The sequence below is a fragment of the Vulpes lagopus genome, chromosome 20 (assembly GCF_018345385.1).
Source record: "Vulpes lagopus strain Blue_001 chromosome 20, ASM1834538v1, whole genome shotgun sequence".
Taxonomy (NCBI): Eukaryota; Metazoa; Chordata; class Mammalia; order Carnivora; family Canidae; genus Vulpes; species Vulpes lagopus.
The window spans coordinates 36,488,044-36,513,303 of record NC_054843.1 but is presented as its reverse complement, the minus strand read 5'-3'; the positions used below and the strand labels follow the sequence as shown (position 1 = coordinate 36,513,303).

General features: G+C 33.0%; 1 protein-coding gene across 1 annotated transcript in view; it reads right to left on the bottom strand.

Annotated features, from left to right (window-relative positions):
* The window catches only part of CADM2 (cell adhesion molecule 2), a 319,141-nt gene that overhangs the window by 68,753 nt on the left and 225,128 nt on the right, over positions 1 to 25,260 (bottom strand). The window contains exons 7-8 of the mRNA XM_041734910.1: positions 23,196 to 23,374; positions 6,279 to 6,398 (exon numbers count right to left, since the gene is read on the bottom strand). Of these exons, the coding sequence (XP_041590844.1) occupies positions 6,279 to 6,398; positions 23,196 to 23,374 (299 nt within the window). The remainder of the gene's footprint in view (positions 1 to 6,278; positions 6,399 to 23,195; positions 23,375 to 25,260) is intronic.

The following is a 25,260-nucleotide window of genomic DNA, read 5'->3' as shown; positions in this document are numbered from 1 at the left end:
CATCCCAGATCACGACTGAACCCCCTAGGCACCCTCTGGAGGTATGCATTTCAAAGGACATCCACCTTGAATAAACATATTGCCTGCAGTAGGATACAGTGGATGGCAATACAACCAGATAAGGAATTAGGCTCTCTGAAAGCCATGGGTAACCTAAGTAACTGACTACTTTGAGTAACTCCAATTCTTCTTTCCCATGTCTGCCTTCCCATTTTTAGGCTTCAAATTCGCCAACTGGTGATCCCCCAAACACTTAGATACCTTAATAAATGCAGAGCATCAGGTCCATGCATGGTCTTTCTCTTTCTGCCTGTGACTTCTCTATGTTGCCTTCCAGGAACTGAGTAATAAATCCTGTCACTCACAGTTTTAGTGGTTTCTTGCTAAAATGCATCCCAAGCTTATAATAAGAACCACAAGGGCTAGTCCAGCCACAACATTGGCCCCTGTGGAGTAAATGTCTGTGGAGGCTCAAGTATTAGGGGCCCACCTAGGACAATACCTCAGGCATTCTTAGTTGAAAGCATTACTCTCAATAGGCTGCGATCAATGCAACAGTACCCATCTCTAAATTTTGTGAGTTTGGTCATTATTACTCCAATTATAGATAGTTTGATAATGGTCAATTTCTTTTAATTTTTAAAAGATGTCCTTTGTTTTTGTTTTGTAATATCATGCTGAAATAAGGTCCCATTGCAATTAGCCTCATTATAACTAATAGATTGGTTAAGATTAGTAGACAAATGATGTTATTTTATTGCTATAAAATTACTTTACTGTTGCAAAGTCTAATGTAAACTCAAATCTGTATTTGAACCAATAATTCATTTAGATATTTATACAAATACACTATATAAACAATTTCATCATCAAATTTGGAATTATGTTTCCCTGTTTGATGTATTGAAATGCATGAAGTATTTGAACAGACTCTTAGTCTTAGGACAAGAAGTATATCAGATGTTTTATATCTTCTTTTTATATTTATCTTCTCATTTTTATACTTGAAAGGCGTTAACAATTTTGCACAGCCAGAAATAGCAATTAGGAGTTTAGAAGTTTTTCTGTCTTGATAAGTATAAAACACTCATTTGTGAATTCTAATTTAAAAAATAATGATAAATAGACATAACCACTGACACATGTCATTGTCTCAAATATGTTTTTTGAATTTTCAATACCTTTATATTGTTATCCATATAGTGAAGGTACTGCCAAGGATTTCTACAGAATGACACAGTTATGAAATTAAGGCAGTATGACATGATCAAAATGAAAAGTGTTTTCAAATTAAACACACCATGCACAAATATTATTAATACTAGAAATCACATCAGGTCATTTGGAACCATTTCATAAGGTATCATATTTAACTCATTAACATTTATCACAGTGATCCAAAAGAAAAAAAATAAGAAACATTTGTGAGAGTATACATATGCCATGTGAAATGAATGATAGGGTTATTCAGGCCACTGGACTTTTAAAAAATGCAATTTCCAGAAGCAGAAATAAAAATGTCTTGAAGCAATGGTCTTTTGTAATGAAAAAATATTTAAGAGATCTATAAAATGTTCAGGTTTTAGATATCTGATATAAATCCAGAGTAAGTTTATAAACTATTGCTATATTCACAGATAAGTTCTATATGCTCTAGTAACATTTTCTGTTTTTTTTTCATATAGTCAATAAAAATTAGTCTTAAAAGTAATCAGTACACTAACAGCAAAAGAACTTTGCCAGAATTAAATACACACACACACACACACACATATATACATATACATACATATACATATGTATATGTGCATATAATTTCAGTAACTGCATGATACAACTAGAGAGAAACACATTTATGTTACTAAAAAGAACTGAAAAATAATCCTATTATACACTGAGTGCTGATTATGTTTCCAGAACTCCAGATATTATCTGATTCTCAAGCAAACCTGGGAATTAAGTGCTTCTATCAAGTGTTTCTCATTTTTCTGATTAAGATGCTGAGGCTCAGTTTGGATCACTATTCAAGACCAAAGACCCAGTAAACAGAGGAACCAAAGGTCTCACCCAAAAATGCCTCTAGGGCACACTTATTCTCCATCTTTCTCAGGACTTCTCTTGTTTGCTGGCTTCTCCATGTCTTAACACATGTATTTGTAACCAGGTAGTGCTAATTGCTAGCCTTTGTTCCATATGGTTGAAGCTTCTTGTCTTCCTAACAGAAATGCATTTTAGGTACAAACTGAAGAGATGTGAAAATTTTCAAGTTCATGGCTGACTATCTGAGGAGATCCTTTTGTTCTCTTTCATCTTAATTTCTATACAGCCACAGATGTGATTCTTTAAATGTGTTTTAAATTGTATGTTTATCATATATTAGGATGGGAAACTTAATAGCAGTGAAAGAGTGTAAATGGGGACATGAATGGTGATTTCTTTGCAGTCATTTATTAAATATATAGACAGATAGGTAAATGCTATAGTTTATGAAATTTAAAGAAATAATACTTAAAAACCCCATAAAATCAAATATTGTTACTTTACTTTAGATTATTGAATGAAAAAGAAAGAAAGAATAGAATATTGAATGAAAAGGATGAAACAAGTAAACATAAAAAAACAAGATGGAAATATTGAGTACTCTTTAGTTCTCAGCTTTTCTTAGGCAATATATTTTTATTACAATCTTTTTTAAACTATAATCTTGAAATATTTTTACTAATTTATAAATAAATGAATTGCATTTGAAGTATAATTGCATCAGAAATTTAACAGGTAATACACAGATAAAAGAATACCATACAACTTAACAAAGATAGTGTACAAAATTCACAACAATACGAAAATCAGTATAGAGCTTCTTCAAAAAGTAATTAAATGTTTTTTTTTTTTTTTGAGGGGGTAGGGGGAGGGGCAGAGGGAGAAGGAAAGAGTGTCTCTTAAGCAAGTTCCCTGCTCAATGCTGAGCCGGATGCTGGATCTTATGACCCTGAGATCATGACCTGAGCAGAAATCAAGAGTCAGACACTTAACCAACTGAGACACCCAGGTGCCCCACAGTTTCCTCAAAAAATTAAAAATAGAAATATCATATGATCCAATAATTCTACTACTGGGTATTTGCCCAAATAAAATGAAAACATTTACTCAAAAGGAAATATGCACCCCTATGTTTTTTTGCAACATTATTTACAATAGCCAGGATAGGGAAACAACCTAAGTATCCATTGATAGATGAAAGGATAAGGAAGATGTGGTGTATACATGCACACACACAAACATACATGTGCACATGAATATTACTTATCCCTAAAAAAGGATGAGATTGTGCTATTTGCACAATAGACCTAGAGGGTTTTATGCTAAGTGAATAAGGCAGACTGAGAAAGACAAATGCCATATGATTTCACTCATATGTGGAATCTAAAAAAAGCAAATGGATAAAATAAACAAAAGGAAGAATCAGATCTATAAGTACAAAGAACAGACTGTTGATTGCAAGAGGGGCAGAGGATGGGAAGGGGGCAAAACGGGTTAAGGGGAGTGGGAGATTCAGGCTTCCTAGTTATAGAATTTGTAAGTCATGATAATAAAAGGCACAGCATAAGGAATATAGTCAATGATATTATAATAGCACTGTATGGTGACAGATGGTAGCACACTTGTGGGGAGTGCAGAATAATGTATAAACTTGTCAAATCACCTATGCTATACACCTGAAACCAATATAACCATATGTCAGCTGTACTCAAATTCTAAAAAGTAAGTATAACTATTAAGGTCCTGGCTCTGATGAACTTCACATTCTAGTGAATTGAAATGGAAATTAAATAGATAAATATGTAAAATAATTCATAACAATGTTTGTATACTGATGGAGTCTTTCACTCTGTCACATAGGACTGGAACATTAATGATACAGGGACACTTGGTGACTTTTCCCAACCCCCCGTGGTTTGTGGTTTGTTGAAGATGGGAGAGAAAAGTAGGCACTAGACTGACATTTAATGTCAATGCTGCTATTTTTTTCTACACAAAGTAACTACTATAAATCCCCTAACTTAAAAAATACATTTTTCTTTCCACATATTTTGGTGCCATTTGAAAAATATCTTCCAATTGTTAAATAAACATAATGGGATAGTGTGTGTGTATACATTTATGTGTATGTGCCTTCTCTGATATTTGTATGTTCCTCTGAAGAAAAGATTAATTCTTGGTCACTTTTAAAGTTCATGGTGTAAAGTTCACAGAACATCTTAGGAAACCTGTAAAAAGTGAATTACCTGAAAAAAGTAGTACACTGGTATCATTTTAATGGTCTGGTTAAGACGCAATAAGTAAGATTCCACTTTTGATGCACGCGAACAAATATAAAATACGTTATTAAACATTCTGTGTTGGAATAAAACGTTTTTCTCTTATTTTATTCTAAGCTGTGCATGTATATGTGTATATGCTTAGCAAGGGCATGAATACTTTTCCTTCACTAAGCACAGACACTGGTTACTTGGGGAAGATGTATTAATTTAATTGCTAGTCATTTTAGATACAATATGTTTAATTTCCGTATTCGTACTGTCTAGAATGACCCCATATATATAGCAAGTCCTCAATAAATATTTTTTTTCTCAATAAATATTTTTTGAAGAAGGAAGGAATAATCAGCTATTAGGAACTTTTTGTGTTATAAGTAGGTCTTAAAAAAAAAAGTTAAGTCAATGTCACCATCCTTTCCCATCAAAGTAATTTGTCTGCACAGTCAGAACTTAATACCATAGAGATTTTGTTAGCATGCAGAAATTGCATTTCACTTAAATTGCTATTTGTAAAAACTTTGGAAAAACAATAAGTTGAAGCAAAGTAAAAATGTAGGTATCTTTCATTTCATATAATATCACAAAGTATTTTTTACCTTTTCTTCACTTTTATTATTTTCCCTCATTTACAAATAAATTGTTATAAATCTTTAAATCCTTCTCACTTGTAGATTTAGTTCAAATGTAGTTCATTTAATAATACTAAAAGAAACATAGGAATTTTTAGAAATTCTTATTGCTACTATCATCAAAATTCAGTTATTAATTACATATCATATAACAGAGTTTACATGATTATTAAAAACTAATAATTATCTAATATCAGATATTTTTCAGAAACAAGAAAAATATTATAACTGTTATGTCAAAGCTAACAAATCAGTTTAATATTGAAAATTAATAAAAATCCCAAGAAAAACAGTCTAATTGAACAATCTTTTAAGTAAAGGAAAATAACATTTAAGTCAGTACTTTGTACAACCATAATTACAGATATTAATGTAAAGTCCCCATGATTTCAAGTTAAATTGTTAAGTTTAATGCATGTTAGTATAGCCAACATGAAATAAGACATGTACAAGTACAAAAAGACAGACTTAAATAGGGCAAATTCTCTCCAAACATTGCTTATGCAAAAATTAAGTTTAAAGCCTGTTTGTCTATAATGCACTCATACAATTTTAAAAAATTTCTTCATCACCTACTAACCACTTAATGACTGCTCAGGAATGCTTTTTTATATTTCTGAACTATAATGTAATTATATTTTGCCTTTAAAGATTAATTTCTTCAAGGTTGCTTTCCTTAAGGCAAAAATATTTATTAACAAACCAATACCAGAGATTACTCATGGAGCCAAATATGAATTCCTATCATCCTGGACAGCTTTACCAATATTCATTTTTAGGACATTCTGTTAGTAGACTAAATAGATCTACTGACTTTAGGATGATATGTTGAATATTTATTTAAAAGTTCTATGTGGTGACTAGTTTATAATGACCCCATGAATTATGCCAGTTTTTAGAACGTGTTCAACATTTTGGGTATTTTTAATCCAGTGGGAGAAGAATAAATCATTGACATTAAACATAGATCTTTAAAAAGTGAATGCTACCTCTGCAACCTTGAACATCTTACTTTTCCATTTATAAGGCAAGGAAAAAAGGAAAAAAAAAAAAGAGTTCCATTTCACATTTAAATTTGCTCAGTGTTGGCTCCATATATTTTTAACTTATATTCTGGACTATTTTCATAATAGTCATAAGTGGCACTAAAAATTAAAATGTACCATCTTGCCTCATATTCTATCCCATAACCCTAATTGATAGTAATTTAGGTGACTTAATTACTTCTTATAATTAAGTAAAATTGGATCTCAATCTCTACCCTTTTAAAAAACCCTTTAAAGCTTCATTTAATGTGTTTTCAAGGCCATAACAAAGAAGCATACTGTACCTCTTACGCTGCTGGCTGTTGCAGATGTGGTTGGGCTGGTTGTTATGGCTACAGTGGTTGTGACTGTTGCAGTGGTAAGGGAGGGGATGATAGTAGTGGGAAGCAAAGTGTTGGGAACATCTGGTGAGTGGAAAAAAAACAAAATATAAAACAAAATCATATCATGCAAACAAAAGAGAAACACAAATGATTAAAATTATAAATACGTATGTCTTATTTAGGTTTAACTTTAACAGGCTTACACAGATTATCAGGTACACAGCTGGCTGTACCACACGGTTCTTGTCATTTTTTTGTTCACTTCTTTTTCATGCTCCTATACAAAGCAAAAGCAAACTTGGAGCAATGTTTGGGAATAAGCAGATTGTTTGTAATATTTAGAGTGAAATTTAAAATGACAAGAATTCATTTGTTCACTGAGTCATTTAAAAAGTGTGACATGCAGTAGCAAAATACAAATAGGTAAAACAAAAAATGACATGCTTTGTCAAAGAAGTAAACAAAGAAAAAACACAACAGAAATAAACACAAATAACATCACCATATAAGATTAAAGAAATGTTAATGATGGATGAGTATACGCATGTTAAATGCTTTTGGTTTTTTCTTTTAGGAAAATTTAATGGTAGGAAATAAGATGACAGCAATCTTTAGAAACAAACAAAAAAAGAAGCTTATTGTTATTATTATTACTTTGCTTTTCTTTTTCTCACAAATGATGTTAATGCACAGCTTAGAGTCTTGCAGTTCTTACCCTGATTAGCTGGTAACGCCTTCTAACAATTTTGCAGTACCTAGGAGTCTTTAACAAGTATTGAGTCAACTAGCATGGAACCCAATATTCTGAAAAGTTTATGATTTATCTTATTTGGCATACATAGGAGAGGTGATTGAACACAGACTTGAACCATAATATTCAACCCCTAATTCATGATTAGTCAAAGTTGCCAGAAGTTAAACCCAGGTTCTAATACAGAAAACAGAATAAACAGAAAGAATAACTTATAATTTTACATGAAAATCTTCCTTTCACTCAAAACTGGCTGAAAATTTGGAGAGCATCATATCATAGGGAATATTGAGACAATGTAGCCACTGTCAAGCTATAGAACCTCAGTAAGATTTTCAAAAAGTCAGATCTTGCCTCAAGTGAATAGGCATATAATTTACACAGTGAGGAAATGAGAAACAGTTCACAAATTACCTGTAATTACTGTGCTGGGGTTTGATTTCACATGTTTGCCACACAGTCCCTACATATCCAAAGTGTTTGACAGATTATTTTGCTGTTAAAAGGCTTCCTGTCATTCTCTCAGTTACAGTCTTTGAGTCACACCCAACATTTTCTAGCTTTTTACTTCTGATAAATTAGCCCTCCTCAATCCTCAGACTTGAACCTGCTGAATTCTCTACACTGGAGACATCAGAAAACAGTAGGAGCTTCCTCTCATATCTTGGGTATTGATGTTTACACCTGTTTTCCAACAGGGAAAATGCTTCCTAGACAGTCAAATTAAGAAAACAACCTTCTAAAAACTCAAAGGTGCTACATTAATCACTGGAGAAAACGGGTATTGCCTGGTGTGCGATTACCATGATCATAAAATGGAATTGACTTTAACAACATTATAAACTGAATCAATATTATGTATATGTGCACATATACTTCTTATTTACTAATTTTTATAATACCTTCTTATTTTTATGGTAAGCTTTCCTAAATGGTTTAGGCAGGCTAGAAGTAAATGAAAGACATTTTCTAAATTAAAAAAACATGAGTAATTTTAACTTTCATGGATACCTAAAATAGAAAATAATACATTCTTCATCTGCTAGTGAAATCTTTTGCTTACTAGGATTTCAAAATATATGTGTTTAATTTATGCAAAAGGATATCTTACATGGCTATCAAATACAAGAACATAATAATATTAGTACTTTAAAACTCCAGGTACAGAAACCGATGTCACCAAACATAGCACAGATGGTAAAATATTAGGTTATTTCCTATCAGATAATGAGTTAAAATAAGATTCCATTAGACTTGAAAAGCAGCCTTTCAAAACCAGCTAATACTATTCAATTCTTAACAGCTGGAATACAAAGGACAGGTTTCAGTGTTATTTGTTCATTTTTTAGTTTAGCCACAAAAATAATTATGTGGAATATTTTTTCTTTATTCCATATCAACAAAATTGAGTAATGATAAATCTTGATTTGTCTTGGAGTCTATGTATTTACAGGTACTGTGAACATTTTTGTAAAAAACAAACAATATCTTTATTTCTTGTAATTATGAAAATGCATGAAATATAGGGTTTTTCCTAGACTAACAATTAAAGAACCAAAAAACACAATAATTTTAATAATTGTCAATCCACTTTAAGAGGACTGCCTTAGAGTCTTTTAAAGTGTCCAGACAGATAACCCTACAAATCATTATTGACTCATACTCCGACTCCTGTTTTATTTGCCCATTATCCTCTCTCACCCTTCCTTCTTGACTTCCTATGTATTTAAAAACAAATCTGCTGAAAGAAATTTGATGGAAGACATCTTGGCCAAATGACAACTGCGTCAAGAAAAGTATCCGTCAGATAAGAAGTCTCTCTCAGTCACTGTTATGTTTTTAACCACTACTAACTTTATTTCATCCTAGGTGTTCTGAAACATTTTAAACATTTTAATTTATCCTTTTTATGTTATATTCTTGTCTATCCAATTATCTTAGCTCTATTGTAAAAGAGCAACATTTGAAATAATCTAAATATTAAACACCAGAAGAGTAATCAGAACCTACTGAAATTCAACAACATAATATCAGTTGGAATTAGTTGGAATTCTTAGAAAGATCAACAAAATTGCATGATGCTTCTCTCTTCTACCTAAACTTTCTGTCTGCCCTGATTTGATTGATGTCAGTCTCCACACTTGACAATTGAAGCGAAGAACTCTATTTACTGTTAGGACCCTATCACAATGTAGAAGATGAATGAATATTTACTAAATGGATTTGTTCATAGCATTATAAACATATAACACATTTTAGAGGATCTAGAAAAGTCCATTTTTTTTTGACAGGGTCATCCAGTTAATATAAAACTAAAAGATTTTATTACTTCTGCTAAAAAAAAATCCTTCTCTGTCTTCAATATAGACAGACAATAATTATTTTCTGAAGGATAATATTTTTTCACTTATTTTTTTAAGTAAACTCTATCCCTCAATGTGGGACTTGAACTCACGACCCCAAGATTAAGAATCGCATGCTCTATGGACTAAACCAGCCCGGTGCTCCTGAAAGATAAATTTTTTAAGACTACAACTTACAACTTCTTCCTTCAAATAAATTCCCTTGCTAACAAAATGAATTATTTCCCACCTTTCCTGCTATTTGAAAGTAGTGTGAGCATGACCAGAGAATCATGTCCTCCATGTCTCTTTTCATTTTAAACTAACTTGAGACTTTCAGAGAAAGGGTGAAAGGCCAAGAGGGCTCACTAAGCAGGTCCTATTGTGATCAGTAATAAAAGATCACCACAAAGTTATAAATTGTCTATGATTATCCCCACTTAATGGATGAAAGAACTTTGAGATAGAGCTTCCTCATCTCTAAATTTAAATATATATTCACATATGCGTATATTATAATACAAGAGAATATTTTATTTCATAAGTATAATGGAAAGGTTTCTCATACACTTTCCTCTCAAGATCATTTATTTTATCTGCCTGACTGCAACTCCTGACATAGCAGAAATTAAAAAAAAAAAACCTTAGGTGCCTTTCTAAGTTCAAACATTCATATCTGGTTTTCACTCCTGTGACCGAGTGGCAACATTTGGCATCATTTCACAATTGTTTAAAAGATCTGATTTGGTACATTATCATTTGGCCTTTTATTTAGACATTGGTAGAGAAAATGGTGCTACATTTTCACAAGGAAACATGACATTGGAAACACTAGTACCTATCATTTGTCTCATTTTTGAATGTACATTTTTAAATTCTATACATTTTTAAAACCATTATACTGTTAATACAAAGTGCTCAATCAAATATAGTACAGGATAGAAAATGCAGGTCATTTTTTCCCCCTTCCAAGACACATCCATTTATTTTTCTCAAGAATAAAATACCCTAATCCACATGCAGAAGAATTATACCCATGCACACACACATAATAAAAACAACTGAATCTTGATTTGACATTAGTTTACTGTTTATAAAGCAAGATAATCTGCATGCTAATATTATATGTAATTTGTTGAATATGATTTTATTGTTATTTTCCTGGAGAATATCTTATTTGAATCAAATAATATTGAATTTGCCTGAAAAAAAAAAGTGGCTACAAATAAAGTGTTCAGAATTTACAAGTTATAAAAGAAATTAACTGTTATATATTTCCTAGATGTTAAGGAATTAGTAGTTGATAAACTATGTAGTGGATAAAAATGGTATTTGGTAAGTGAACAGAGTAAAAATGATCATATTTGTCTAGATAGCTGTATACCATAGCAAAGTCAAGGATTTGCCTAAAAGAAAATTGGTGAGCAGTGTTTATAGGGAACTAAGAAAAGTCAAGTTCCAAGACATGAAAATATTTGCTTATAGTTTTACCTACACGTAAGGTGTGAATTCCAATAAATTACACTTCTCATTTCAGTTGTAACATATATACTATTTTCATATAAAAGGAAAATTCAGGAGTATTTCAATAATGTCAGACAAAACCCCAAATTTAGTCAATTGTACAGTTGCATATTAGTGCAGACAAAGTCTAAGTAGGCAGCAAGAGTCATTCATGTGAGCGAATGCTGGGTCACAAATAAATACAGTGTAAATGGTGCGGGTTCCTTTTGTAAGGACCTATTCACTCGCAGAAGCACAATTTCAGCTCACACTACAATGTTGTTGAATCAGGAAACTAAAATCTGTGTCCAGGGACCATGGCTAAACTTCATTACGACAAATTCACCAGTCCATCGTTTCTCCTGATCAACCTGCTTGATCCTGCCATGAAGAACTCCAAACTGCCTCTATCATCGTTGTTAGGAACCATATTGGAACAGAGGGGCTAGAGGTCCTCAGAGGATATAAACCTGGTTGTTTTCTTTATTTTTCATAGTGCCTGGTTACCATCAGTAAAGAAACCGAAGTCTAGCACATGAGAAGACGTGTGCCCCTAACACAAGTCTTTTCCCAACATTCTAGACTCAGTGCTTGCTGTTCTGCTCTTTGTTGCCATGTTCTCAGAGCCACATCCTGTTTCCTGACATTATTACATTTCTTGTCTTTTAAGTTTAGTTAAATACGGTCTCATCTGTAAAGCATTATCCAATTCTGCAGAGTTAATACCTTCCTTCAAAGCACTCTCAAGGCACTCAGCATATATGTCTACACATGCTTGTTATACATTATGTTACCATTTTATTTATATGTCTATCTCCCCAGTTCACTTCAGGCTCAGTTGTCATCAGTCAACATGTCTTTGTTTTTTAAAATATTATTTTGCTGTGGGACATGTTTACTCTGCCTCAATCCCTGAGTATTCCAATCTCTGTCCCTTTCTAGATGTACCTAGTAAAATGCTACTCCCAAGTTTCAGTCTGATTTGGATCTGCTCTGTAAAGACTTCCTGGACCCACTGAATATCATCTGATTTCCCTTCTCTCTGAATAGCTGTCATTTTTACTTTTTTCTTTTTAGCTTACGTACCGTATTCTTCACTTGCTTACCAATCCTTCTAAAACAATGCTTTATATTCGTGGCACACCACTATGGGCACAACCAGAGTTATTCGCTGCTCACTAGCTCCACGTCTCTCTTTCTCTTCCAGTGGAGAATAAAATACAAGTGCAATGCTATGGTAAGATTACTAAAATTTCCTTGATTTACATAATCAATGAATACACTCTATTACTCTCTTATTTATAATATAGTACACAGTACACAGAACATATATCAAAGGTCTTCATGAAATCAGTGGTTGAAGATGGGGAGGCTATAATATTTATATGGCACTAATATGCATTGCTTGTTTTTATATTTTGTTTTTTTTTTGTTTTGTTTTCCCACAAGCCACCAAGATGATAAGATAAAGAGAACAGAATTCATGATACAGTCCTGTGCTTCCTTCAGGGACTGTTCTATGCTTTGAGTTTGACTGGTACTATATAAATAATGCTCCTACTGGTGGTAACAACAATGATGTCAATAGATATAGAATAGTATCATTTTTAATAACATGAATCTGTAATTGAGCCTTAGTCATGGTTAATTTGTGCAAAAAAAAAAAAAATGCCCCCTCCTTCCAATTACCACGTATGAGATGGTGTTTTTAGAAATTTCTGCTGCTGAGAGTCTTCAAGTCTAAATGATTATTTAAAAAAAATTACAATGCAAAACACTAAAGAATCTTATGTTCTGACCATGGTTTTCAATTTTTAAAAAGTGTTAGAGCTCTAAATCAAATCATCCAATTCAAATAATAGAAAAGTGCCCTTTTTAATCACATCCTATTGAAGGAATTAAAAAAAAATGTAACCACATTTTGTTACTGGAGCTTATTAGAGCACAGAGATCCTGTATAACCTTGTTAAAATGAAATCAGTTCCAACAAGCACTGTATACAATAAATTGAAGAATGGTGTAGCACCTTTTTTCCAATAACGAGCTTTTCAGGTTAAAGGTATGTTCTGTTCTCTACAAATGCAGTGTGCAATAATTTCTAACTTGTCAACCTGTTTTGTTTTCTGGCAGCTTCTCTTTTTAAAAATGGCATTCTGGCCCATTCAGAATGGATTTTCTAAGCAAAATTAAGTCTAAAGAGTCCCAGAAGCCCAAGCTGCTTGTTTCTCTCTAAGGACTAGTGTTCAATAAGGAGAAAAATTGCTACCATTTAGTCTGGACTCCATATGTCTACTTTCTTTTTGCTTTATGTCACTAACTCCCCAGGGTGGTCCAAGGGTAATCAAGAGTGAATCCAAACCAAGGATTATTAGTGGGCATACAGAATGGTCAAAACTCAACATATATTAGAAGTATTAAGGCAAGAAGTGTCCTTTTGAAAGAAATGATTCACATTTCCTAACCTTAAAAATAATAGGGCATCCTTAACCTTCTTCCTGATAATTGCACTGCTATTGGAAGCAATTGTAAGAGGAAAAATGTACTGTATTTGCCTTTTTACCTGTGCAGAGAGGGACATTTACCTGTTCCCATTATGTTCAGCTACATGTAGCAGCCTGTTTGGAGTATAGCATAAGAATGGGTAATAGCACCAAGGCTCTTACTTAAATGACCACCACCAGGTTGACAAGGCCTCAACTTGCCTGTGCATGCTTCCTCCTCGAGAGTCATAAGATAACCTCATCAGCTTCATAAAAAGCAACCCTTTTAAAAATTAGATTTGAATGAATCCCTTTTCATCCCCCTGATAGCTTCAACTGGCTTTGCGTGCTAAATGGAATTCTTATACGATAACAATAAAAAAAGCTGCTTCTAAAAAATGAAAAGTACTACAATTTTAAGCTAGGTGGTAACCAACAGTTCTATACAAGAAAAGTTTATGATTAAAATCAGTCTGTTGTTTGAAAAAAATGTATGATTTTTTTTTCTTTTAAAATATTCCTTCACATTCCACACTCACAAATGTAAAATAAAATTTAAAGTGGGAAAAAAATCCTTCCAAGAGGATGATCCTACATTATTTAGCTCCACCTACTTCAGTACGGTGAGTTCTTTCTTAAAAGTACTTTACCAAAAAGTACATCAGATGATTTGGTCAAATACTTTAAGTTCTGTGAGGATAAAAGTCTTCTTTGTAAAAATAGTTCTGTCACCCATTAAAGAAAAACTCAAATCAAATATGAATATACAAAGGGGAAGTATGTTCTGGAGGCAAAAATACTAACTGAGAAATCCCGATACTGACCCACATCCCTAATGTTCAGAGTTCTCACACAAAGCCAGGTCTTTCTTAACCTTACAATAGATTATTAAGTAAACTGGTTCCCACTTGGGATTTAGTTATACAAACTGATAACTTGCCCCAACTTATTGACATTTAAAACTAACTATGGAATTTCATATTCTCCTGAATGTGTCTCATGGAATATTATAGTTTATTACAGTTAATGAAGGGACCCTGAAGACGTCTCTGAAGTTGTATCATGGTGAAAGACAGGAGTGAAAAATTCTTCACTTTTGAATTTTTGCCAAGTAAGTCTAGGCATAGTAGGAATGTTTATTTATTTATTTCTTTGGGGATCTTCAGTTCTTGACTTAGCACTTGTGTGTAGTAGATAAGAAAGATTCCCTGAAATAATAAAAATATTAGGTAGTATAGCATTGTGATAGAGATTCTCAGGAAAAAAAATTATATTTGGCCAGAAACAAATGTTATCTTTATAACTGATGTTATAGACTTCCAAAGAACAAATCCAATTTTCAGTAAGCAAAAGTCACAGAATTTCACAAACAAAACAAAACAAAACAAAACAAAAAACAGACATGTGAAGTCAATCACAGACGTGTTCTAATTTCTATTGATGATAGTAATTATTCTATACACGGTTGTTCATTTTGTGTATTGCTTAACTATATAAGGCACCATTTACATATGGATTGCCAAATAAATATATCTCTTTATCTCACTTTTTTTCCTAATATGAGATGAAACCCAAAGGTCTTGGTTTTGGTCACCAAAGAATGAATATTGGTTTCCCTAATTTTGTTCAGAAGCCAGGGAAGTATACACATGGACACACACATAAATATATGAATATATGTGGATATGGGTGTTTATGTATATATGTATCTATGTACATATATATTATTTTATTAAAGTTTATTCTGTTGAAAAGAGGGAGAGACAAAGATAGAGATATACAGAAAGAGACAAAGGAATTTATAATCATTAAAGAATATTGATTGATTGCTTACTATTTAGAAGGCCTTATTCTAAGAGCTAGAGATATAGAAATAAATGAGACTCATAATATTTCTGCCTTTAAGAAAGTCATAATCTACTGGGTAGATATATAACATATTCACATGTACAGATACATTTATATATAACATATAATATATATACATAAATGCATATGTATATATATATACACATTTATAAAATATAATATACGAGTAAACAACTAAAATACCAAATACTGTTAAAAGATCTACAGATAATTAAAATTAAGTGATGCATGATTGAGGCCATTTTAGATCGGAGAAGAAGAGAAATGGCCTTTCAGAAGATCCATTTAATCAAAATCTGAATGATAAGAAATCATTCTTGCAAATACCAGCATATATGACAGGATTCCTTGTACTTCCTGCTCAAGCATTCTGGACAGAAGCAACTTCCTGAAAAGAGAATGAGCTTGATGTCTTAGAGGAGTGGAAAGAGGAACAGGGAAACAAGTGATTGGGTAGAGAGTGAAGAGATGGCACACAGGTAGGTATGCAGGGCTTAGTACTCTAGTTAAAGGGATTTGGGTTTTATCCTACATGTGATGAAACGCCTTTGGAAAAATTCAAATCGAGGAAAGATATGAAGGAATATGTATTTAAAACATCTATATATTACAGCTGTGTGGGAAGGAGATTACAGACACAGATGTTTCTCTAGGCTAGAGAGACTAAAGGAGAGAAGCAGACATACTAAAAATATGGTTTGGAAATAGTGTCAACAGAACTTGCTGATGAACTGGATATAAGGGTAAAGAGAGGTCTAAGATAGTTCTTAGATTCTGGAATAAGCACAGGATGTATTGTTACAATGTTAGTAAAAATTACATTGTAAGAAGCAACCAAGCAGGTGTTATGAAAGATCTGTATCTTGTAGTTGGGTGTGCCATTATTTTTTTAAAACAAATGCCCACATTAAAAAAAAAAGAAAGAAAACAAACAAATGCCCCCCCCCCCATGGACTTGAATACTGCTTCCTTTCTCTAATGAATGAGCCCATTAATGCTCATACACTTGAGTAGAAGAGCTTTGCACATCTTTGTAAAGCTACAACCTAGCCTTATTTCCACATAAAAAAAACCTAGAAAGACTGAGTGTCATGGATTCTTTTTTCTTATGTTTACCTCACTGCAACTGATAAAAAAGATCATGGATAACTAGTGTAAGAAAAGATATTTAAAATGCTAAAATTGTTGTGTGGTGGACTCCCTTCCATTCAGCCTGGAATGTGGGTTTTCCCCATGGACATTTGAGCCAGAGGTCCATGTAAGTAACATAGGAACATTTACTTCGAAGTGGAAGAGTGGCATCTTTGGAATTTTTACTCTGAAAGGTAAAACCTTAGTTTATCTAATTCATGCTCATCTGAAAACAAAGAGATGGAATTAAAACTCAACTCTGAGCTAAGTAAGTATGCCTGCACATATGCAACTTTTTAAATGTTCTATAACGAAACAGTGCTCCTGACTCCACTATTTGATCCCATTCCACTTCTCTCTGCAGAGTTCAACAGCAATTTATCCAGTCAGAGGTATCCTTTCCCACAGGCTTCACAGCTCTCCCTCCTTTATTCATGTCCAGAAATGACATGTTTTATCTCAGCGATTAAAGAAGGTACTGTTTTAAGAATCATCCAACTAGTTTACTGTCTGCAAACTCTCAACCAGAGATGAGAGCAGCAACCATAGGGCTCTTCCATTAGTGCACTGTTTGTTGCTCCATATGGATGTATTTTCTCTCCTTTTCTTCCTACACTGTGTATTTTCCCATCTATGCTTCTAAAGAAAGCTTCTCCAAAGGAAAAATGCTCATTATGAGTACATAGAATTAATTTACCAACTGGTAGGTCTGTTTCTGTGTGAGGGAACAGATTTTAGCTGAATCCCTTTTTAATTTTTACTAGGCTATGCAACTGTCCATAATCCAGGCTTCTCTTTCTCACTGCCCACCCACCCATATGAGCTCAAAGATTCACTCTTTTAGTTCTACACTGATCTGTATCACCTTGCCTAACACTACAACTAAGAGGAAAAAAATCATGTAGCCTCTTATTGTTTCTAAATGTCCCATTGTTGGGTAAATGTAATAGTAAGCTGCATATTTACTATGAAGCATTGGAGTGCATTTTCCATTTTAATGTGATGAGGGTTCTCAATAGTTTTCAAAGCATTGATAATCGTGACATGAATATGTGTAACATACCCTGTAAGTATAGAAACATGTATTATAATCATGGTTGCTTAGTTCTGTGGTAAGTTAAGTTTAAAAACAAGTTTATGATATTCCTAATCTGTTGCATAGTTATCACCCCATTAATGTGTACATGCATTAATTATTTTGCTAAATTTAAGATTACTAATAACCCTAAAGCAACTGAATTCATATCCTATACCCTAGTGAAATATTTAAAGGAGATGATAGATGACTCAGAAATGTTTGCTAACGTGAAAGGAAGTCCACCCTCCATTACTCAATTTGCCTCTCTCCCACAGGAAGCAAATCAAGTGAAAGGGAAAATCAGCACTGAAGGTTGAAAGTGAATCTGTACTTCCATGTCTCTGAAAAAGATACATGTCTAAATGAGCAACAAAGGTAGGTGCTTGGCTCGTTGCAGATGTCTGTAATATCTGTGCATATAACTGTCTCTGAGTATTTTTGATATTTATTATTTACAATAAAAGCAGAGTGACATGAATATAGTAGTTGCATTGATTTTTAAAAGTTGAAAAGGCATACTTAATAGCTTGATACCTTTCACTAGACTAAAACACGCAGATATTTCTAGCACAATATTCCTTCTTACTATTGAAAATCTGAAACACTCTTTATGAGTTCTTACTTTTGAATGGTTCTTATTAACTACCAATAAAATGTGATGGACCTATAGAGTGTGTGTGTGTGTGTGTGTGTGTGTGTGTGTGTGTGTGTGTGATTTCTGAGGTAAATTAATCCTGGAAACAAAAAAAGCAACATCTTATTTTTCATCAGTATTCAATCCAATGGACACATGATCAAACAAACTATAACTGTCAAGTGATATTTTATAGATATCAAGTCAGTGACTGTCAGTAAACTGACATTACAGAAACATAAAGAAGCTTTTTATTATTTTTTACTTTCTGCTATGATAATAATAGTTATGGAGAACTTTACTTATTTTTATGTGGTCTTTAAGATAAAATTTGCTAGAAAAGCAAAATATGTATACATAAAAGTAAAAATATGGAAGGATATGTGGTGGGTAATTTTATTCAAAACAGGAATAGTAAGTTAAAATAATGAAGAAGTAATGAATTGTTACAAAAGCTTATTCACACAAGTAGAAAAATAATGAAGTAAAGGATATTAGAACAGTGGTAAAATAATTTTAAATTTCATATAAGGGCTATTATGATAACAGAAAGAATATGTTTCAGGAGAGATGGGAAATATCATGCAGACTCTGAGCATCTGAAACAACTCTGAGTTGGGTTCTGAGTGGAGTGGGTTCTCCACTGAAACTCTCATTGGATTCCTTGGAATGCTCTCCTACGATCTGGGCCTCCCCATAGATGGTACTGCTACTGGTACAAGAAGAAATATACTACTCATTGTTTTCTGCTTGTATTGTATCTCTTCCCAAATCCTGTGGAGGGTTTTGAGGGTACAGATGATACCAAGGAGTTCCATAGGCTCTATTCTTCTTCCATTTGTATTTTGAGGAGTGGTTACAAATTTCTCTAGCATGAGTATAGTGTGAAGGGACTAAAAAGGTATTGGGAGTGCAGAGAAAGAAAAAAATTTCAGATTTGGAAGAGATGTACTGATTTGTGTATCTCACTATCCAAATTCTTTCTCAAAATTTCCTGGGTGCTATATGTTTCTGACACTTTCAAAGAACAAACACTTTGCACTAGGTGATGACAAATAAATAGTAGAACTTGAGTTGCTTCTATCCCCAAAATAAGATTAGCCTAAGGTCATCTGTAATTCTCTATAGCCATCCCTTGTGCGATAACAAGATATCTGTTATGTTCCCTATACTGGAAGATGCATAACTGGGAAGTCCTTGCTTGGGAAGAAGATATTTTATCTAAATCCTCTGAACTTGATGTCACATTAGAGAACAAAGAGTAATTATGAATTTATCCTGCACTCTGTAGGTAACTAACTGTTATACTGTTGAATTGTTAAGATATCCTCTGTTGCCTAGTTAGCAAGAATTTACAATTTTCTCATTTTTCAATAGACATAATCTAATTTGTCCTCTGGGTAAATCTTCCCCTTCAGGGAAGATTTTGGGCACTAAATTGCATGCAACTCTTGGGTAAGATTTTTTACCAGAGCATTGGATTGAGATTCCCTTTGGTATCTTAAGATTACTAGTAATATAATAATAATAGTTTGATTTATTGCATACATATGGCCCTGGCACTTTGCTGCCTACTGCCATTTATGATGTATACCATTTGTCTTTGAAGAATTCAGAAGTGCTGTGTTACTATACAGATAGATATATAGATAGATAATTTTAATTCTAGACACTTGGACCACACTCTTAAAGACTCTAAATGGTTACACCATTATATGTCCATCCTCCTGTAATTCTTTCATTTTGGTATTATAACTACTTGAAAGCTTATCTTCCATGTTAAATTCCCAACTTGAGTTCTATTCACATTTATTCCTATAGTGCTTTTGCATTCAGTAGTTAAATGCTAAATATGTATTGGGTGAATTAATGAATTTTTCTCATATTCTAAGTTTTCCAAATAGTAAATACAATGGAGTAGTATGTTTAAAAACCACTAACATGGAAATAATCAGACCTTCTAAATAAATAAATAGCATGGTGGCAATGAAAACATGAGAATGACTTCAATATTTTTATACAGAAGCAAAAAACAAAAGAAAACAAAACACTATTCTGCTCATATGAATTAATAGTTTAACTAAGGTTACCAATTCAACAGATAAATTTTTCCATTGCTGAGCTTGTTAATGAAAAATGCTACTTTTTTCTAATGAAACTTATACAGAACAAATGTTTCATAAGCTTAATATTTTATCCTACAAGTACTTGTATGCTAAATTTCTTTAAACCTTTCACTGAGGGTGAATTGTAGACTGGCAGTTTCAAATCACCATCTGCAGTTCTAAGGCTGAAATTTGTAAAGGTATAATTAGGAGGGGGAGAGAAGCTCTCCAGTGTCCACAACACAAAATGTCAATGCTGTTAACAATTAAATGTGATAACATTTAAATAATGTACTTCCACTGACACCCAAAGAATAAAATCTAATCATTAGGATGGCATCTAGATAGCAGATGATTTCACAGGAAAGTGTTCAGACCTCCATCAAGTTAAGAATCAATAGAACCTAGGCAACTGTGGTAGAGTCAAAGACAGCCTCAGCTCATGAAAGGCCTTTCTGTGCTAGAGCTATATTAAATTATCACAGCTAATGTAAAATCAACCTTGGTGTAAAAGATAAAAGGGTAAAGTTCTCACAAATGATCACTTATCACTCCATTCCGAAATGCATACAGCATTCATTATAGATCGAAATGCCACTCAAATTTCATCATTTAGTAGGGTTTTGAAACAACCAAACCATTAACAGAAGAGAGTAGCTTTTTATATTTATACAACCAGTGACTAATGAAACATTATACCCTATGTGCGAAGAGGGAAAAAAAAAAAAAACAACTTTATTTTGTAATGAGCCCAATTGGAGCCCTTTGAAAACACAGTGTAATACGGTTTCACTGTTTCATCGAACCTCTCATTACTTGTGTCAATAATCCTAGGTAAACTACTGTTGAACTTCACAGCATTTATCTAGCAGCATGAATAACATTAATCTATGGGGTGCTTTTGATGAATTGTAGTTCAAAAAGCAAAGCCAAAAATGACTTCTTACAAAGTGGTTAGGGAAGTATTTATTAGAAATATGTCAACTGCCAAATACCTAAAGGTGGCTTGGCTATTTAGAAAATCATGCTGTTGGCTAGCTTGCAAACACTGGGAAAACATATGCATTTGCTCCACTTGAATTATTAAAAAAAAAAAAAAAGGAATGGTATACTTTTCATCTAAGTATATTATTTTTCTATCACTTCCCTTCTAATTCTTTATATTCTTTATGTCATATTGCTGTCGACACAACGTGACATGCTATACAACATGCCCTCAGGTTCCCAAGAACTGTTAGTGAGAACCACTTAGAAAGCTCAAAGTGAATCAGACTTCACTTCCATGGCTGCACAATCTACACATATAGGTCAGCATGAACTCAGAGCTACTCTTGGGTCTCGCTCCAAGGATCTAACTTATCTCCTTGACACACTTAGTGCTGTTATACTCTTTCCAGCGGTAAGCCTGTCAGGGTGTGTCTACAGGGCTTTAACACATTTAGTTCCAATTTATGAGTTTAATTGGATTAGGCTGATGTTTCCCAAAAGTTGTAATCCGCACAATTCATAGGATGCTAGAAATTGATCTTCAGCTATATCATTCAAGGGCTTTATATGTGGACAGTCTATTTAATGCAAGCCTTCATTTGCCTTCAATAGCAAAGTGGCATTAAGAATTGAGAGACTGCATACATTAAAGTAATTTGAGAATAGGTAAGTTGTATATTGATTTAATATATTCTTTTTCTCCAATTTTAGCCTGCATCATAAAATAAGTACCTGGGGAATAAAACACAAACTGAATTAATTGTTTTTCCCTAAAATAAAATTCCTTCACAAAGAATTAGACTTTACTCTCTCCCCCCAAATTCTTTTTTGGAAAGGCACAGAACTAATTCATGCTTCTTATAATAGTTTTAAATTATATTTATGGGAAAGATATCAAACAAATATAGTCTCTCCATGGTTTGTAAGAGACACTGGATTTATTAAAGCATCATGTTTTATAAAACACTCTTTTGGAATTCTGTAATATTGCATAAAACACAATAACTGTCTTAGAAAACATTTTCATGGTGAAATATGCGGAAGATTTTACATTTTTTTTAAATTTTATTTATTTATTCATGACAGACACAGAGAGGGAGAGAGAGAGGCAGAGACACAGGCAGAGGGAGAAGCAGGCTCCATGCAGGGAGCCCAACATGGGACTTGATCCCCGGTCTCCAGGATCACACCCTGGACTGAAGGCGGCGCTAAACCACTGAGCCACCCGGGCTGCCCGATTTTACATTCTTTAATGCTTCTTTCTCTTGGAAATTCACAATATACCCTGGCATATTTAATAAACCCTGAGAAGTCTTACAATAAAGAAACCTGACTAATTTTTTATTGCATTATTTATCAATCTCATAAAAATTCATCTCTATCTAACAATATGTTAAAGCTATTTCACGAACAACAATTGTGGCTTCTCGAGGTTTGGAAAAACAGAGATTGTCTCAGTCTTGGGTACAGAAATTTCTTTCTGGCATTTTGTTATATTTAGTCAAATTGTGATATTAGTGCAGGGAAAAAAAGTGTCTGTGACTATTTAAAATAATTGCTCATAAGAAATTAATGTAGTTATTAATAGTAAACACATCTGTCCTTGCTACATCTCAGCAACATACCATAGAGAGTACATAGTATATTTTTATGATATTACAATCAAAATTAACTTAAAGTAAATATAGCTTTCATGATTGTGATTTATAAGAAAAGCATTTATTTGCAAAATTTAAAGGAAAACATTATTTACTAGTCACTAACAAAACATATATTTGCAATAAGACCTTTTACAAAAATAATTTTTATTTTTAGTGTGCTGTGATTTAATTTTATTAGTTTGACTTGGAAGACATTAATTGTGAATCTTTTATGAAAAGTCCTTCTGAAAGAAAAAGAAAACCTGTTTAAAATTTTGTTATTCTAAAGACTGTGATCTTAAAGTTTTTCATGTCATTTATTTTTTTCACATATAATGAAGTCAAAAAAAGTACTCACCATGTACAATGAGAACATACTCTGCGCTGCTTTGGCCAATGGTGTTTGTGGCTTCACATCGATATGTACCATTATCCGTTTTGTTCAGGAAAAGAATGTTTAGCTCCCTACCACTCACAACCATTCGGTCAGGATCTGGCAATTCTCCACCATCCTTTGTCCACAAAACAGGTTCTGGCCTATTGGATTTAAATATGCATACAGAAAGGAAACATGAGAAAGTTTTCATATTATGTGAAGTAAATAAATCAAGCAATATTTATAAGTATTTTACAATCATTTTGTGCATATCCATATGCTAACTTCTATAAGTTAGCATTGGTGGAAATATAAATTGGTATTGCCAATATGGAAAATAGTATAGAGGTTTCTTAGAATATTAAAACCAGAACTACCAGTTGATCCAGCAATTCCACTTTTGGATGAATATTCAAAGGAAATAAAATCACTATTTCAAAAAGATATCTGTATAGATATCTATAAGGTACCAAACAACCACCATGTTCTCACTTGGAAGATTTGGAGATTTAGCAAAAACAATTTAATTCTATTCTGCTTAACCAAGCAATCGTGTATTAAGGAACTAATTTGTTGAGTAATTATAGCAGTCCTGTGGCCCTGATCCTGATGCTAACTGCTCATACCTGTTATTTCTGGAGGACTGCTTTTTTGGCTCCTAGAGTAACCTTTTCCAGAAGTACTTGGAATTATACCTTTGCACTTGAGGCTACTGTTGTGACACAGTTTTGCCTGAAACCACCTGAAGCTTTTTCCCCATTACCTTTCCTGCTTTTCTCACCCCCCTTCATATTTTTCCTTGAAGTTCTTTCTTTTAGACTCCAGTTTTGAGATACAATTGACAGCTATACACTATAATGTATAATTGAATGATATGATGAATGTGTATATTGAAAAATAATTACAATAGCTTTAGTTAACATCCATCACCTCATATAGTTATATTTTTCTTGTGATGAGAACTTTTAAGATCTATTCTCAGCAACATTCAAATAAACAATACAATATTGTTAATTATAGTCAGCATGATGTACATTACATTCCCAGGACTTATTTGTCTTATTTTTTTTAATTTTTTTTGTTAACTTTTATTTATTTATGATAGTCACAGAGAGAGAGAGAGGCAGAGACATAGGCAGAGGGAGAAGCAGGCTCCATGCAGGGAGCCCGACGTGGGATTCGATCCCGGGTCTCCAGGATCACGCCCTGGGCCAAAGGCAGGCACTAAACCGCTGTGCCACCCAGGGATCCCTGACTTATTTGTCTTATAACTGGAGATTTGTACCTTTTGACTACACCCGTTTCTCCCACTACCCTATCCCCTGTCTCTGGACACATTTATTTGACATTACATTGGAAGTATTAGTCAGAGCAATTAAATAAAATAAAAATAAAAGGCATCCAAATAGGAAAGGAAGAAGTAAAACTGCCTGTATTTATAGATGACATGAAATTAAGAAAATCCTAAAGACTTTACCAAAAAACTGTTCAAACTAATGAATTTAGTAAAGTTTTAGATACAAAATCAATATATAAAATCAATTATTTTTCTATACATTAACAATGAACTATCAGAAAAAAAATTAAGAAGACAGTCCCACTTACAATTACTTCACAAAAGTAGGTGAAAAATCTGTATACTAAAAACTATAAGACATTGATGAGAACAATTAAAGAGAATACACACATGCTCATTGTTTGGAACCATTAATATTAAATATCCATACTACCAAAGTGGGAATATTTTATGCTAAGAAAAATGTCTGTCAGAGGAAGATGAATACCATGATTTCATTTATATGTGGAATCTAGGAAACAAAACAAAAGAACAAAGGGACAAAAAGGAGGGAGGGAAGCAAATCAAGAAACAGATTCAATTGTAGAGAATAAATTGATGGTTATTAAAGGAAGGTGGGTGGAGGGACAGCTGAAATAGAAAATGAGGAATAAGGATTGTACTTGCTGTGATGAGCACTGTGTATTATATGGAAGTGTTGAATCACTATACTGTGCACCTGAAACTAACATAACATTGTATGTTAAGTAA